At 40.1% G+C, this 18,504-nt stretch overlaps 1 protein-coding gene across 4 annotated transcripts in view; it reads right to left on the bottom strand.

Annotated features, from left to right (window-relative positions):
• Positions 1 to 12,681, bottom strand: part of CABIN1 (calcineurin binding protein 1) — a 206,308-nt gene extending 193,627 nt beyond the window's left edge. For 3 of the 4 annotated variants that reach the window (XM_073312664.2, XM_073312663.2, XM_073312661.2), the window contains exons 1-7: positions 12,327 to 12,680; positions 11,408 to 11,490; positions 7,824 to 7,877; positions 7,175 to 7,267; positions 4,955 to 5,068; positions 4,648 to 4,782; positions 2,535 to 2,715 (exon numbers count right to left, since the gene is read on the bottom strand). In XM_073312664.2, the coding sequence (XP_073168765.2) occupies positions 2,535 to 2,715; positions 4,648 to 4,782; positions 4,955 to 5,068; positions 7,175 to 7,267; positions 7,824 to 7,826 (526 nt within the window). In that variant the 5' untranslated portion in view covers positions 7,827 to 7,877; positions 11,408 to 11,490; positions 12,327 to 12,680. Of the gene's footprint in view, positions 1 to 2,534; positions 2,716 to 4,647; positions 4,783 to 4,954; positions 5,069 to 7,174; positions 7,268 to 7,823; positions 7,878 to 11,407; positions 11,491 to 12,326 lie in introns of all 4 variants that reach the window. The other variant, XM_073312662.2, reaches the window with a different exon arrangement.
• Between the last annotated feature and the right edge of the window lie 5,823 nt (positions 12,682 to 18,504).

Genomic DNA, 18,504 nt, shown 5'->3' on the forward strand with positions numbered 1-18,504 from the left:
CTTCTGGGATAAATATAAACTACTAACAAGATTGTTAAAATCTTCAACTGGACATGAAACATTTCGACAATCATTGATTTGTAATTCTCTCTGCAAATGGTTAAACACATAGATATACAAATAAAATAACTTACCTGGGCATCCTAATCATAACCCCACATTCTCAAGTTTTAGCCCCTAAAAACAAATCTACAACTTTGCTAAACAGCTTAACAAAGTCATTTATCAGGTTTTGGTTTCAAACCCCATATTTCTGAAAAACAGGAATCCTTCAGTGTTTTTACACCATTCCTCAGCATTTATCATGATCACTGCATTACAAATTGCATTACAGCAGGAAAGGCCATATCCTGCATTCTTTACTCACCGGAGTAATCCCATTTACTCCATTAAGACTATTCTCATGAGGAAGGACGACGGGATCAGGCCCTACATCTCTAATTTACCTTGGAGTCACCTATTAACCTTAATTTGTATTGGTTCATCTACCACATGAAACCTGAATTTGAAAGTTGAGAGACAGTTATATCAATTGCTGCATAATTAACCATAACTATGAACTATATTGTAGTTTTATACTCAAATCCTGGAGGTAACTTGCTAGAAATGACAACAAAGACAAAGAACATGCATGAGAGTGAGAGAGAGGTCTACAGGGAAGCTTCTTGCATGCACTCTGATGTATAATAGATCACAGCTCCAGATCATATTTTCACTCTAAATCCTACAGATATTTTTTAAGTATTGTGGGGCAGAGGAGAATAGATTATTACCCAAAGAATTAAATGTCCTTCCGCATAGAGACAAACATCTTCCCATCAGAAAAAAAAAGTATGGATTAAAAAAGAACTTAATTGAAATGTTTGCTGTTTCATCCTTTTATCTGATTAAGCAGAGTTTAAGAGTGCCATTCATAACTTCAGACTGGTGCAGGGCCATATCTCTCTTGCTGCATGAGGCAGAGGGGATAGAAGACGTGGATATCCTGTCCTTATGGACTAAAATTGCAGAAGAGAGGGGAATTAATGCTACATCTTCCAACTTCCGAGATCACAGAGAAATTTCCTCAGAAACAGCATGTAGTTGGTACTCCAAAGGTTTTTTGGAGTTGTGTGACCTTCTGGAGGGAAGCATGTCTAAGGATAGCTGCTCTTCACGGCATCATCCTTTGCTAAAATTCCAGAAGAAATTAATGGTGACTTTATCAGCTGGAACTTTTGCACAAACCCATTCCACCTTATCTTCCCATTAGGTGGGTAGAGCGGTAAGGTGCAGCTCCTAAGGAAGCTGTGCTGCTGGGAAAAAAGGGAGTGGCTCAGGAAGTAGTATGGATCCCTGGTCCTCTGTGGAATTTCCTCACAGATCTTCAGACATTTACACAGGTGCTGGGCCTCGTCCCCTGCTCCCTTTGTGGCCACAGAAACCCTGTCTACTGACAAGGTATCTCAGAAACTCCACAAGCTACAACACAAACTTCCTTACATGTATTTTTCCATGGAGTGCATTACCTGGTCCTTAATAGTTAAACTACTACCACACACTGATCAATATTTACAATGGAACCAGCTTAGAGAGTATCCTGTTGTACTGTAGTTCTATTTATAGAGGAAGGAAAACAGTGTGCTGCAGAGCGAATATTTTCTTCTCCTCAGTTTATTTAACTAGTTCAGCTCAATGACTAGCTCATGCAAGGGTAAGAAACCAGTTGGGAGTTGAAAAACCAGTAAAGGCTTGTTTTCCTCTTCCACTCTATGAATAAAACTTAGGTGTGAGAGAATGAGATCTCCTGTTTCTAAAATCTTAAAGGACCTAGAGACCATAGATAATCAGTTCAAGTCACTAACTGCAGATAATACTTCCTTTGTTTAATAAATCAGCTGGTTTTAAATGCAAAACATTTTTGATAAAAATGTTTTTTTATGTATACAACATATTTAAGATTATTTTATTTAACAAACAATTTAAATGCTGTTTCTGTGAATTTTTAATTGAATCCAGACTCATGAATCCAACCAGGGATACTGAATTCAAGAAATTCCTCCCCCAAAAGGATCTTGCTCATAGTCCACCTCAAACATTTCCTACAGAAAAGCAAATCCTTTGGGGGGACCAGGGGACAAAACGCATTTCAACTCAATATCCATGGTTGGAACTTTTGTTTCCTTGCCCCTCGTCTGTGTGTTCTGTTTGGGATCCCTTGTAACATAAAATGATATAAACTTAATTTTATTTCCATTATTTAAAAAAGTCATAGGAATTCTAAAAGAGAAAAGAACTGAATAAAAATAAATGAGCACAATGATGGTTTTCAATAAATAAAAGCAGCAGATAGGGATTTTTCCTGTAATTAAAAACGGTTACAAATCACTGTACTTTACCTTGAAAAACTTACACATTAGTGTCTTATAATTTCAATACATTGCTTGTTTAAGATATTGTCTGAAAGACTGCATCACTGTACTGTTCTGATCATATTGATTTTTACTTGAATTGCATATTTTAAGAAAAATTATACAAAAACTAACTGTACTTACTTGTATAGTCACTGAGCGTGTACAAGACTGTGATGAGGTTATCTAAACAAGGCCAGTGATCAGGATTACATCTGAGCCCTTCTTCAAAAGCATGTCGTGCCAGTGGCATACGGATTAGCCTTATTGCAACACGACCAATTTTATACCACAGGTTGACATCAGTAGAGTCTAACATTACAGCCTAGAAAACAAAAATATCACACCATATACACATGTCTACACATGCATGTGTGTGTCTGTACACATTGCCTAATATAGTTTGTATTTGCTAGAGTTGAGGTTTATGATGGAACACTATTGTTCTTTGGGACTGAAAAGGTGAGCAAGTAATACCATATTTATTACCTAAACATACACACAATACATGCAAATTTGGGCTGTCGATTAATCACAATTAACTCATGCATTTAGCTCAAAAATTATTTGTGATTAGTCGAAGTTTTAATTGCGCTGTTAAACAACAGAATACCAATTGAAATTGCTTAAATATTTTTGGATGTTTTTCTACATTTTCAAATATATTGATTTCTATTACAACACAGAATAAAAAGTGTACACTGCTCAATTTATATTATTCTTATTACAAGTATTTGCACTGTAAAAATGATAAAAGAAACAGGCTTTTTGAATTCACCTCATACAAGTACTGTAGTGCACTCTCTTTACTGTGAAAGTGCAACTTAAAAATGTCAAATTTTTTTGTTACATAACTGCACTCAAGAACAAAACAATACAAAACTTTAGAGCCTACAAGTCCATTCAGTCCTACTTCTTGTTCAGTCAGTCGCTAAGACAAACAAGTTTGCTTACATTTATGGGAGATAATGCTGCCACTTCTTATTTATAATGTCACCTGAAAATGAAAACAGCCATTTGCATGGCACTTTTGTAGCCAGCACTGCAAGGTATTTACGTGTCAGATATGCTGAACATTCGTATGCCCCTTCATGCTTCGACCACCATTCCAGAGGACATGCTTCCATGCTGATGACGCTCATTAAAAAAATAATGCGTTAATTAAATTTGTGACTGAACTCACTGGGGGAGAATTTTATGTCCCCTGCTGTTTTACCAGCGTTCTGCCTTATATATTCATGTTATAGTAGTCTTAGATGATGACCCATCATCACATGTTCATTTTAAGAATACTGTCACTGCAGATTTGACAAAACTCAAAGAAGGTACCAATGTGAAATTTCTAAAGATAGCTACAGCACTCAACCCAAGGTTTAAGAATCTAAAGTGCCTTCCAAAATTTGACAGAGAAGAGGTGTAGAGCCTGCTTTCAGAAGTCTTAAAAGAGCAACACTCCGATGCGAAAACTACAGAACCCAAACCACCAAAAAAGAAAATAAACCTTTTGCTGGTGGCATCTGACTCAGAAGATGAAAATGAACATGCATCTGTCTGCACTGCTTTGGATTGTTATCGAGCAGAACCTGTCATCAGCATGGACACATGTCCTCTGGAATGGTGGTTGAAGCATGAAGGGACATATGAATCTTTAGCACATCTGCAATGTAAATATCTTGTGACACAGACTACAACAGTGCCATGAGAATGTCTGTTCTCACTTTCAGGTGACATTACGAACAAGAAGCGGGCAGCATTATCTCCCGCAAATGTAAACAAACTTGTTTGTCTGATCAATTGGCGGAACAAGAAATAGGACTGAGTGGACTTGTAGGCTCTAAAGTTTTCCATTGCTTTATTTTTGAATGCAGTTATTTTTTGTACTTAATTCTATATTTGTAAGTTCAACTTTCATGACAAAGAGATTGCACTACAGTACTTGTATTAGGTGAATTGAAAAATATTATTTTTTGTTTTTTTACAGTGCAAATATTTGTAATCAGAAAAATATAAATTAAGCACTCTACACTTTGTATTTTGCGTTGTAACTGAAATCTATATATTTGAAAATGTAGAAAACATCCAAAATATTTAAATAAATGGTATTCTATTATTGTTTAATCGCACGCTTAATCTTTTTAATCACTTGACAGCCCTAATGCAAATCATTTATACAAAATATGGTGAGGGTCTCTCACATCTACTTCAGCAAGACTAGTAAATATTGAGACTCTCATATTGTACTCAGACTGTACTGTACCTCTAAGTAGAACTCCATGGCTGTCTCCAGGTCATCTCGCTGTGCTGCCAATTGCGCTAGATTTTTATAGGTGGAATATTTTAACATCAAGCCTGGATGTTTTAACCCTTCTTTCTCATCACCAGAGAGAACTGCCTGAAAATGGTAAACAAAACAAATGTACCCTTGACATCAGGAATTAGACTAGTGATAAACAGCAGCAAATAACCAGCCAACTGACAACCAGCATTACATTTTTGAGTCATCCATGGCCAAGACACAATGGAATAGCACAAAATGCAGTAAAGATGTGGCTAATTTCACTGACCTCTCGCAGAAGACGAATCTCAAGCAGCTCATGGTAAGCTTTGGCAGACTCTTCAAATCGGTCATGTTTCTGAAGGTCCAAAGCTTTGTGATACAGAGCAAAAGCTTCTGCCTCCTGTGGGTCAAAGTAACAAAATTAACAACATAATCATCACAACTCTTATGCAGAAGTAACACTTAAATAAGAGAAGATTTATATAATGGATTTTCTCTACTGATTTTTCTATTAACTTTTTATTTAATAGTCTTCAGAAATAAAAGAAAAAAATACTAGAACAACCAAGGAGAATCCTTGCAATAAAATTAGAGATTTTAAGAAAATATGTGGAAGTCAAAAGCAATTTGCCGGGGGGGCAGAAGGGAGGTGGGGGGGAAGGTGGTTTAATACAGCCTTAAAACAATGTGCATACCATGGCCATTATTCAGGAAAGCATTTCTGTCAATCCTATTCAGGAAAGCACTCATGCACATACTTAACTTTAAGCACATACTTAAGTCCCATTGGGCTTCAATGGAATAAGTATATTTCTTCATTAATATGAACAATAAAGCACCCTCTCTGAATAGGTAGGCTTTTCTGAATTGGGTCCAATAGTTGTAACCAGGCTAAACGCAGTTGTTATTATTAGGAGTCTATCACCTTTGCAGTTTGTAAAATATTTTTTGTGAATCTAGTTATAAAACCATACTAAAAGCTACCTGTCAAAGTGGTTAGTATTCAGCATAGTTTTACAATAGAAAAAACCCAGTCTACACTGGTCAGGAAAGTTAATTCAGTTGTTGCTAGTAACGACTCTACTTAAATATGGCAGCTGCTAGAATGGTTTCATAAACAGTATGAACAAGGCCTAAGTGAAGCTGTAAAATCTAAGGTTTTAACAATAAATACACGTTCTTTTCTTTTAAATATTTCTATCTGATAAATATGATGATTTATCAATAATGTTAGCTAAATAATTCATTGCCTCCTCAACAGGCAAAACAAAGAGGAGCGGAAAAGGATGGGGTGTGCAGCATGCTCAGGTGGTTAACAAACCTGGGCTCTGGTAGACCAAGGAAAGGGACTTCCAAAATCAAGGATCTCTCAAAGAGAATGCCCTGCCAGCAGCACCATCTCATTTATATTGAGAGAACCACATGAGCAGTTCCATTGCTCTCAATTCTGATAGCATATCAGAGACATGCCACCCTGGAGGTCCTCTATTTTAATCTCTAACCTACCTGGAGGCCAAATTTAGACTGGATCTCTCTCCTACCTTTCCCTGTGTCATTGGTACCTACATGTATCACAACCCTTGACTCCTCTCCAACACTGAACATAAGTCTTTCTAGATGTCTGGAGAAGAAGGAAGATTGACAGCTGCCATCAACAAGATCTTTGGTCTATAAACAATTAGAGAGGTGGTTTAATCTGCTACTTCTGCTAACCAAGATGCCTGTGGTTCCCGCTGTCCCCAGTTTTCTCCTTTTGATTTTCACCAAGGTCAATAAGGTTCTGTCTACTGAAGCCTAGATCATTCTTGAAACATTCAAATTGATCAGCTGCAGTATTGAAAAGTTATCACATTACATCCAAACAGAGAAAAGCCACCAAGTTGAGTGTAAGGCCTTGCAAGATCAATTAAAAATACACACTCTTTATGTTTTCTCTTGCAATAATCTGTACCCATGAGACATTCTTAGTAAATCAGGAGAGTATTATACAGAAACAAACTGTGCTCAGATTAGTTGTCTATAATTAAATGAATTATAATTATATTTCTGAATGAGATATAATCAGCCAGATAAATCAGCACCTTGAACTTGGCCTCCGTAGATTATCTTTGCTTAGTTTACCTAACTAACATGACTGGAATGATTCACAAAGCTGAAACACTGAGATCATTCCTATCAAAATGTCTTCAGTTTGTATCGTAAAGTAGAGTCAGGCAACTTCTCTCTTTCAACAGCTAATATTTCTTCATCTGTTCAGTAAGCAGACAGGAAACTCAGCTCCTAAACTAATGCAGCCTACTCACAAATAAGCCACACAGATGCACTGTACCCCATTTCAGTAGAGTCATGGTATGCTAAGGGCTGAGTTTAGGAGATGAGAATATTAATGTAGCTCTTCCCCCTAGAACCAAAAATTACGAGAGAACAGACCCAATGTTGGGAGATTAGAACATATCAGAAGAGATTCAATGTCAATTTTCCACATTATTAAAATTGTTTTACTTACTTGAGCCTCCTTTGTCTGTGTTTTGTGACTTTTGAAGGTACCTTCATGCTCATCCTCAATTGTGGAGCTGGCATTCAATGCTGCAATTCGGATCTAAGAATGAGAATCAAGAAACAGTTACATACATGAAATTCATATCTGGCTCAGTTCCTCATCTCACTCTTGCCACCAGAATTTTTATCATTTCTCTCTCTAGTTGAAAATCTCACAATAAAACCCAGGTTAGCACTGCAAATGTAAGAAATTATTACTACTTCAGTATATAATGGTTACTTTATCAACCCACTAACTGCAGAATATGACAAGCAAGACAAAGGAATCTCCTTTAATGGCAGGGGAGGACATTTAAACCATCCCTAGGAATCCTGGAGCCAGTAGAATGGACATATGGATTACAGTGAAGCTCCTTAATTTACCAATCACTACAAGGATAATTACTGAAAATGCAATGTTCTAGTTGTGCCAATTAACACTCCACAGAGAGCGGCTAAGTCTTGGGATAAGGAAATATGGAAAATTGTTTTTGGTTTCTCACATCAAACACATGAAAGGATTCAAGCAACATGTGGCACCGAGAATTCGCTGCTCTCTCAGAGAGCCATACCACCAAGATGTCTGATAAGCAGCTTGTGCTGGACTGCCACCTTACCATGTTCAGAAAGATTCTCCCACTAGAGTCAGGTGGAGGGCCAGTCACATAGGTCTGAAGAGCAAACAGGGATTGCAATTATATTTACTATAAATGGAAAACATTTATTATTAAAAACATATAATCATTATTTAACAATTTAATTGGAAATTTTTACAAGCGTCATAGCACCTTACAATATAAATGAGAATTGACAATAACAATCTTAAAAACAATTGTAAATAAAGTTCTAAAATAATTAAGATGAAAGGAAATGCAATTGTTCCTTATTTTCTTTTTGCTTTTAAGACTTTAAACACTAGAAAAAAATGAATATTTGCAATGCACTTATAACTATGGTACATTAGTCAGCTGGAGATTTATGTGTACTGTAACAGTAATATTAAAGATAATCCCTACGTTAGATATGATATTCTTGAGAACATCCAAAAACATTACACTAAACGAATGTTAAGGCTGCCACATTAATCACTTAAATGTCAGATTTCAGAGTAGCAGCCGTGTTAGTCTGTATTCGCAAAAAGAAAAGGAGTACTTGTGGCACCTTAAAGACTAACCAATTTATTTGAGCATAAGCTTTCGTGAGCTACAGCTCACTTCATCGGATGCATACTGATGAAGTGAGCTGTAGCTCACGAAAGCTTATGCTCAAATAAATTGGTTAGTCTCTAAGGTGCCACAAGTACTCCTTTAAATGTCAGACAATGACGAAGATAAAGTTGCCTGTGTAGCCTCAATTCTGCCTCCTTGCGGTGCATTGCTATAGTCTACCTGCACCATCGCATCATTTTTTAAAATTATAGAAAAAGTCCCTTCTCAGAGCAGGGCTGACTTCCTGCCCCTGTATCAGCAGCACAAGACCAGAATCCCTGTTCACAGATGCATTTCTGGGGCTAGAACCCAATGCCCTTCCCACAACGAGAGTCTGTGGAACAAGACAGAAATCAAGGAAAAAGTTGTCCTGGTGCTGAGTGTCAGAGGAGGCAGCCATCATGGCTTCTTTCAGAGCACATCCAATTGGTCTACTATTCAAAGCAAGCTGGCAGGCCCTCTATACTAGTGCTCCCAGCTACTGTTGCTAACTTTTACGAAGCTGAACTAGTGCAAGTATCAGTGGAGCACTTTTTTTTTTTTAAAACGTTCCCTATACAGAGTGTAGGTGGGCCAATGACAACACAGTGTCTCTCATCTCTCTTGCAAAGGCAGGACTTTAGAGCTGCATACCCATAGAGGTCTATGAAGTAAATATTTGGCAACAAAAAGAAGCTAAACTTCTATGATAAAAACTTCTCCATTTTGAAAGGAGGGAGGTTAATATCCCTAGCAATTTTAACATTGATAGAAAATTTGAAAACTGGTATTCACATTTAAAACCAGTTATTTTTCATTTAAATTAAACCTATAATTTTCATTCTATTAAATTCTTGAAGTATGATGCAAGTAATGGCAAAAGAACGTGAAAGGAATTTGTACATGTTTTATTTTAAATGTTCACTGCCATGAGACAAATCCCTCACATCAGCAGACATACAAAAAAATGACATGTGCACAGCAGGCTAAAAACAGTCTTTTATATTGTAGACCATATTAATAGCAAGGTAACTCCAGAATTAACCACAGCAGGAAGCAGTGGGAGTGCTGAACTATGAGCTGAATGAATTCAGATATCATTGATGAGCACTTTCACGTGTAAAGAAAGCATGTTTTTACTTTAATTTAACTCATTCAGAAGTGATCACATTTTGTTGGTTCACACACACTGATTTTCCCTCCTCAACTAAAACTTCTATCACTTGCATCCAAATTATACAGAAAATTGAACAATAATATAAAGTATTTTACGTCTTCAAAGCATTTCATAAACATTAGTTAACAAAGCTTCAAAATCCCTGCAAGACATGCACGTAATTTCCCCGTTTTATAAATGGAGGAAACAGAGGCCTGATTTTCAGAAGTTACAGAACTAGAGCTGGGCAAAATTTTCAGTCTGAAACTTTTTGTCTCTAAATTTCCTTTATTTTTACTTTTAAAAATTCAAAAACATTTTAAAATGCTCAAAACAAAATGTTTTGATTATTTCAAAACAAAATATTTTGTTTTACCCAAAAAAGTTGTTTTTTTTAAATTTGTTAAAAAATAAATTAAATGTTCATTTTTGGACTGACCTTAAACAATTTTTTTTTTAATTTTTTTAAATTGCTAATGAAACCAAAAGTCCAATTTTCACCTACTGAACATCCATGACTCCAAATTAAATTATCACCAGCTCTGAAAAAAACATTGGGCTCCATGGCCCTATTTCAGTGAGATACTTAAAGTTAGGTAAGTATTTAAGTTTACTTGAGCTTAAGTTTAAATACATACTTAAGAACCGGACTAAATCAGGGTCATGGTGACTTGCTCAAGCTCACACAGCAAGTCATTGATAGATAGGTTGACCACATATCCCATTTTGGATGGGACAGATCCCTTTTTAACTTCTATCCCAGATGTCCTGACTTTTTTGGCAAAACTAGGCATTTGTCCCATCTGCTCTTGTCAACTGATCATCAGAGGGCAAGAGCAAACAAACAGGACAAATGCCCAGTTTTAACAAAAAAGTGGAGCATGCCCCCAAGGGAATGTTTGGTGGGCAAGCGACAACAGGGTGTGGGCTGTCAACCCCAGCCCCATCCTGGGGACAGGGATCCTCAGGCCAGCCTCACATGGTATCCTACTTTCCCTTTGGGAAATATGGTCACCCTATTGGTAGACACAGGATTAGAACTCAGTAGCTTGGCTGATATTGCACTAGAGACTAGACCAGTGGTCCCCAACCTTTCTGTGGGAAAAGCGGCAGTGGTAAGAAGCATCGCCACCGAAATACGGCAACGCTTCTCGGTGGCATTTCGGTGGGCGGTTCTCCGGCGGCCGCGCTCGGCTGCGGCATTTCGGCAGTGCAGCGTCCTGCGGGCGCACACAACTGCCCCGGCGGGTGCCATTGCACCACAGGCACCGCGTTGGTGACCCCTGGACTAGACCAACCAAAGCGAAAGAAAAATATGTGGATGGCAACAATTTTAATTCTGCATTTTGCTCAAATAGAAACTTTTAAAGAAGAGTCAAGTTACTTTTAGCTCTAGTACAGTCAAATGGTGACAGAAGAAGAGAAATACAGTAAAATAGAAAGCAGAGTTTCTGTACTGGCATAACTATGTCAGTTAGGGGTATGATTTTTTACTGGTACAATTCCTAATTCGGACACAGTTATTTTATAGCAAAATAATACTCTACAGGAATAAACTATACCAGTATAAGCATTTTAACGCTAGTATAACTGTATCCATAGAAAGTGGCTTGTACCACTTTAGCTATACCAGTATACGTAATATACCAGTACAATTAAAGCAAATTTTATGTGCAAGACAAAGCCTTAGGCACCTGCAAACTTTATGTCTAGACAGAGACACTTAATAGAATAGTGCTACTTTAAGCCTTCCAACTTAAAAACCATATACAGGTACTGCAAAAATAAATTTACTTGTTTCACACAGCTCCTTAGATTATTAAAACCAAAATAATTTTCTAATTCTAATTTACTTAACTATTTATGCTCCATTTTCATTTTGCATTGTTCTTGTGAGTTTCACGGTAGGTTCTCATTGCAGTTATGTTTAGGTGTCAAACGCTATAAGGAAATATTTGTTTAAAGTCAGCAGTTTTCAGTGACTTTTTAAAAAAAGTTGTAAAAGTGTTTCTACTAGATTTAGGTTTTAGAAAAGTTCATTCTTCCAAAACTAGTTTTTGACCACATGCTAAAGGGATCGTTTTCACGGTCTATCGTGTACACAATGCCACTTTCCAGAGCACGGGTGTGAGGGAGTGACTGAAGAGGAAGAGGTAGATGCATAAATGATGATGGGTAGGTTTTTAGCAAGGGGAGGGGGAAGATCTGTTACATTTCCTGAAAGAAGCTCAGCGTCCAAGTGTTTGAGAAACCCTGTTGTAAAGGGTGCAAGAGCCCGGCAGAATCGTCACAGGAGGCTCCATCCAGCCATAGGCCTGTGAGAGGCAACTGCAGACAGAGGGGCGGAACGGGGCCCCTCCGTGGAAACTGGGACGTCGGTGGGTTCTGGAACTAGAGGGCTCCCCAATTATCCGGGGAGCTTTAACGTAAGCAAGGCTTGGCCCACGGAGATCGCTCCCCCACGGCACCTCCTCCCCGCACAATGCCGATCCCCCATCCGGGCGGGGACAGGGCTGCACCCCCGCTCTCCATACAGGTGTCCGGCAGCACTGGGCCCTCCGCTCCCTCAGCAGAGGCGCCAGGTACCAGCCCGCACTCCCCCCCCCCACGGGCACCGGCCCCGCTGCTTCCCCGAGAGAGCTCCCCACGCCCCAGCCCGGCGTGCAGCCCGGGCCGGCTGGGTAAACGGCGGGCAGAGCGGCCCGCCTAAGACGGGGAGAGGGGGGTTGACGCGCCGCTGAGAGGAGTCCGTTCTACAGGGAAGGGGGGAGCCTCACCTGCAGTCTCCACGGCAACCTCCTCCCAGGCCCCTGGAGCCCAGCAGGCCAATACAACGGCCGCTCATTGGCTGAACTGCGGCTCCCTACCCAGCCAATAGAGATGCTGGATACAGATTGCCCGGCTGCCTCCGGAGCGGGCGGGGCCGAGGCGGCTGCGGAGCAGCTTCCCGCAGTGACGCCCCCCACTCCGGGGGCTGTGCCTCCCACATCCGCCCCGCCCCTTCCGGGACCCCCGGGTGCCGTCACGGGACCCCGTTGTCGGAGACTGCCATGATGCCGTCACCGCGGCACGTCGTTGCCGTCACGACCTTAGCGCGCGCCGTGCTGTCCCTCCATTGGCCCTCGGGAGCCACCGTCCCATGACTCGTCCTGCCCGCTCTCTCGTGTCGTCGGGGTGCGTCCCGCCCTCCCTCTCTCACCGCGTCACTGTCAGCCCGTCCCGCGCGCGCACGGGGCCGTCACGCGGCCCCGCCGCCGCCGCCCGGCCTCGGGGCTCGACCAGTGACTGACCAGAGCCGGCCCGGCTGGAGCTCCTGTCACCGTGCGTCTAAATCACCGAATCGGTCCAGGTGCTGTGTCCCTGGCTCTCTCCAGAGCGCGCCACGTCCCCCTGCACCGTCCTCACCCCCCGGCCTGGAGCAGCCACACGTCAGCTTGAGGGCATTGCCTGAGGGGTTGGACATAACCATGCCTAACGTAAAGCAGCGGCGAAGCGCTTTGTTGAACCAGGGCCCTGGTGCTGCTTGCGGCATGTTGCTGGCCCTCCTTCACTATCTCCTTTCCTGGCTTTTCTTCCTGCTGCCGTCTGTTTTCTGCCAGTGCCCATCAGGTTCATTTTTATATCCCATCTCTGGGATTTTACCGCTCATGCATTCAACTACTGCCTTTTCTCTGTGCTAGCGGTCTGTTCAGTCCTCTCTCTCTGGGTGCGTTTCTGACATTTCGTCATGGATGCCTAGCTTCATCTGAAACTCATTTTCTCAAACACTGAAGTTTTCTTCTTTCCTTCCAGTCCTTCTCAGCTGCCCTCCTTTATTCTATGTATTCACAGACAACTACACAATCCTCCCTGTTTCCCCAGCCCATCATTCCAGTGTTTATTGTATGTTCTCACAACTTAACTGAAAGTGAGCTGTTGAATCTTTAACAAAACTGTCCTTTCTCCAAAATGTTATTTACTTAAGTTAAATCTGTGCTAACAAAAAGCAGAGTTTTAAAAAGTGTGAGTAAAAATCCTTTCCCTGTCAATTGCTCAGTTTTCACCAGTTAGCTTGAGTTACAGGCTCAAGTTACTCCACTTGAGCTAGCTAAGCTCAAGGGAGAGTGGCCATATTGCAGCATCACACTTCACCTGCAGAGAATGATTGTGATAGCAGCAAAGAGTGATTGGATTAGCATCTGATAAATTGTGCTAACTTGAGCTGTAGCTGCATCCACACCGCATTAATAGCATATACCACCTGACAGACCAGCTAGCTCAAGTTTAAAGCATCACTTTAACTCAAGGTAGAGATTTTTGTCTATGAACTGGAGTCAGGTTGGGTGTAATGCCTGAGTTATATCTCAAGCTAAGCATTGCAATGAAGACAAGCCCTTGCTCTATATGTATATAGTATTGTGTAGAGTTAGAGCACTATGTAAATGGATTGTAATAATAAACATGATGCTTTGTTCTTATAGAATTATAAAAAACATAGAGCTGGATGGGACCTGAAAGGGGTCATCTAGTCCACTCTTCTCACACTGAGGCAGGACCAAGTATACCTACACCATCCCTCACAGGTGATTGTCTAACCTGTACTTAAAAACCTCCATTGACAGGAATTCCACAACCTTCCTTGGTAATGTATTCCAGAGTTTAACTGCTCTTCTAGTTAGAAAGTTTCTCCTGATATCTAACCTAAATCTTCCTTGCTGCAGATTAAGCTGATTACTTCTTGTCCTAGTTTCTGTGGACATGAAGAACAATTGATAAGTTATCAAAGTCCAGTTAATTACAATCACTTTAACCAAAGTGAGCAATTTATCAAGTTACTCTGATGGTCACTAAAGGGCATATCATAACTTGTGCATTACACTGAATCACCCTATAGTCAAATGTCTAACAAGAGCTGAAAGGTTTCAGAGTAACAGCCGTGTTAGTCTGTATTTGCAAAAAGAAAAGGAGTACTTGTGGCACCTTAGAGACTAACCAATTTATTTGAGCATAAGCTTTCCTGAGCTACAGGTCACTTCATTGGATGCATACAGCTGAAACATACACATCAAAGCTTTAGTCATTTTTTGGTGCTAGATCTTTGATCTTTTTCAGAATATGAACCTCCCCTAAAAGGCATTTTTGTAGCTGTGTATCAAATATGTTCACTAAACTTAAAGTGATGATTTTATGATAAAATCATCTGGTAAATTATTAGAGAATGAAGATATCTGTTTAGGGAGACTCTGGAGAGAGTAGAGGACTGGTAATAGGATGAAGAGACTCTGTCAAGCAGATCATTGGACTACAGTGACCAGATGTTACCATCTGATAGCTGTTTGCTCACCAAAGTGGAATAAGCTGATGCTGTCAGTCCTGGTAGACATGTCTACCAAGCATCCATGTTGACAACCTGCAGTGGAACCCAAAGACTGAAAGTGTGGAGACTGAAGTACCCTCTCAGTCATGGGTTTGTGTTGAAGTATGCTGGCAGGGTGATGTAGGAAACCTATTAAGAACATGATTGTAAGGAGAAATTAATATGTTTCATCAGTCTGGGTTTGGTATTTTCATTTGTATATTATTTTTACAATTAAAACATATTAATTGCAAATCTGATTGTAGAATGGGCATTTGTTTACAATGTGGAAAAGGCTGTGTAGATAATGAGCAGTGGGTTAGTGCATTGGCTTGCCACCCATGTATGTCTGAGTTCAAACTGGCTTGTCAAATTAAAATATTTTATTGTAGTCTCCCATTTTGTGCTTATTACAGAAACATCTCAGGGATGGGCAGAGAAGACAGATCTGGAATAGCAGGGGTGTTTTAAGTCAAGTTTCAGATGCATTTGGAGAGCTTGTATGGAGGAAGCTTTCGTAGATGACTTATATTGCTTTCTAGTTTATATTGTTGAAATCTCAGGGAATCATATCAGTCTGCAGCCATGCCACCTCGTACTACAAGGAAATCTCCAACCCTCAGTGATATAAAGAATAGTTCCCCTTGTGTAGAATGTACACATATTTATCTCAAAATCTTTGACTCCAGGTTTAAGAAAGCAGACTATCCCCACCACCAGCTATTGTATAAACTGATAATTGGGGATGGGATATTCATACACCTTAAAGCAATCTCCCCACATGGTTGTTCTTGTAACTCAAAAGTTATTATTTAATATTTATATCCCAATAGTGTCCAAAGGTCTTCGACAGGATCAGGCCCCTTGTGCTGGTTAAATACATACACAATCCTTGTCCCAAAGACTTGAGAATCTCAGAATTTATCTTGGAGCCCTTAAATCAGTCTGTTTAAGATTTTGGACATACAAACATGTTAGTACAGAGATTTTGAGCAATCCAATAAAGATCACTAACCCTTAGAAACAGCAGCCAAATTATTTGACGTTCAAGGCTTGAAATATTTAGAAACTGTAAAAAGATCTCTTGCTGGGTGATGTTGGGGATCAGATGTCTGGCAAGCTGTGTACAAGAAAAGCTCGACAATTTGGGGGAACAGAAGTTTAAATAATTCCTATTGAGAACTATGCAGTTGATACATTTGCTTTTCTTAGACCCAGAGTAACAGATCTAAGCAACTGGGCTGTTACAGCGTAAACAAATGCTTACAGCTTCCTTTGGTTTCTCTATACTGTACTATGCAGGGTTGTATACTTATTTCAGTTTGTGGATTTAAGGGGCCTGCATAACCTCCCTATGCCAGTTTCCTCCTCAAGCCCCAAAACATTGAGCTGTAGCTCAGGAAAGCTTATGCTCAAATAAATTTGTTAGTTTCTAAGGTGCCACAAGTCCTCCTTTTCTTTTTGCGGATACTGACTAACACGGCTACTACTCTGAAATGGAGCTAAATGGCTGTTTCCCTAGCCAACATGATCATAGAGAACATTCAGCACTAGCAGTTAGTGGAGTAGGAGAGCCTACAGTGATTTATAGTACCAACTCATAACAGTTGCTTTGATCCCACTCCACCCCCTGCATTGGCCAGAGCCAAATAAATGGTAAGAGGGCTCTGGCTGAGAAAAACCAATCTGTCCCAGCCCTTCACTCACTTTGGTTTAATATTTTAACTGCTATCTTACAAAAGATGCAAAGTCCATGAGCAACGAAGCTCTCAGAAAGTTCCCTGCCCCAGCTTGCTTTATGATTTTGCATTAGTACGGATGTTTTGTCACTAATATAATGTCACAGACATACTGGGAGTGTGAAAGAGATGGTCAACATTGCACAGAAAGTCTGTGACTGGAGAAACCAAAGTAATGGTAGTTCAGGTGCTTGTCTGAACTTACTGAGACTCCCGCCAACACCCAAGACTTTCTTCCCACAAACGTACCACTCCTCTAAATATGCCCTGCTCCCCCTTTATCTGTTGTCTTCTAGGGGGCAGGGAGCCCTCTCGCCTACAATCCCCTCCAGCAGTTGGAACGAGCTCAGAAGTCATTCTCTTGTGCTATCTTCGCATGGCAACCTCCTTCCCAAGCTTTCCCCACTTTTAATTCCTCCAGATGGTATCTATCCCCTTTCCACTCCTTTGTGTATCTCTACACCCCAGGGCAATGGAGTGAAGCTGCTGCTGAGAGCTGGAGAGTGTGTGGAGGCTCCTGCCTCTTCTTGTGCCTGCTCTTTTATAGCAATGAGACACGCAAAGCCAGGAAGCAGCTAATGGGAGAAGCAACGAAGGAGAAACAGCCTCTAAAAGCAACTAGTGGTAGGAAGCCAGCAAGGCGAGCTGGGACATAGGGCAAAAAACAGGATTGTCCTAAGGGAAGTCAAAACTTGTCATCTCCAAGACGGGAAGTCCTTTACAAACCATAATTAAAGCTACATTTCTGTAATGCTAACATTGAGGTTACTGGGTTTTCTCAGATTGTCACAAAGGGTTCACCTCCACTTTTTTGAGCCACTCATAGGGACATGGGCAGTACCGTCCCCCTGCCAGGAGAGAGGGTAGTAATAGGATCAGTTAAGCTTTAAGTTATGGAGGGCTCCTAGTTTTCCCTAGTAAACTTCCCTAAGTTCTCTGATAAAAAACATAAAAATCCACATTTTCCATGATTAAAGTGAAATGCTGAACTTTAGTTTTCCGAGCCACAATATATATACGTAACAGTTGAACACAGTATTTTGATATATTTACAATTTTTAAGTGAGTTTGAAGCCTACCAGTGCCATCAATCATTATAAGAAAATTAACAGCATTGCAATTTGTATTTCATACACATACCAAATAGTTCTGTCTGTATGGTATATTTTCAGAAAATTAGTTTTTTTTAAATGCACAAAAACACTGGTATGATCCAGTCACAATGCATTGTTTCTTTACTGTTGTCGATGGACCTGCTGTTTCAGTCTTGTTTTCATTCAGTTTATGTTTATCGTTTTCCATGTGTTCTACAATTGTCTGCCTTCGATGTAATCTACAGCCTTGCTGCATACAGTACAGACAGAACATTACCATCAACATGAAATTTGTCCTTGCCAAATGGAGAGACAGTCTTTGGGGTGATTTTTAAAGTTTTTGGCATATTTTCATAACTTTAATCACTCACATCTGGAGGCTGAAGTGAAATTTGAGATACATTAAAAAATGAAGCGCCCCCCCGCCTTTGAATAACCTCGAAACGCTGGAAGCAGTTTATTGGAATATGTTTAGCTATGTAAATATAAAGCGTGTTCAAAAATTAACCACAAGAGGAGGAGGTTGCACACACTGAATAAGTGACAAGTACTTGCAGTAAAATTTAATTCTATTTTTTCACAAAAAGTAAAAACTAAAGATTCTTTGTAAAAATGCAAATTCAGCTTTTTTTCCATGACAAACGGATTTCTAAGGTCACTGGTCATATGCTCAGTGATACACAATTGTTTCATTTACTATCCTAGTTTTAAAAGCATTTAATTGAAAAGATCTCATGAGAAAAATAAACATAGGCAGCGTGGATAGCTGTGTTATCTACAACTGTGC

Source organism: Lepidochelys kempii, chromosome 15 (genome assembly GCF_965140285.1).
Source record: "Lepidochelys kempii isolate rLepKem1 chromosome 15, rLepKem1.hap1, whole genome shotgun sequence".
Classification (NCBI taxonomy): domain Eukaryota; kingdom Metazoa; phylum Chordata; order Testudines; family Cheloniidae; genus Lepidochelys; species Lepidochelys kempii.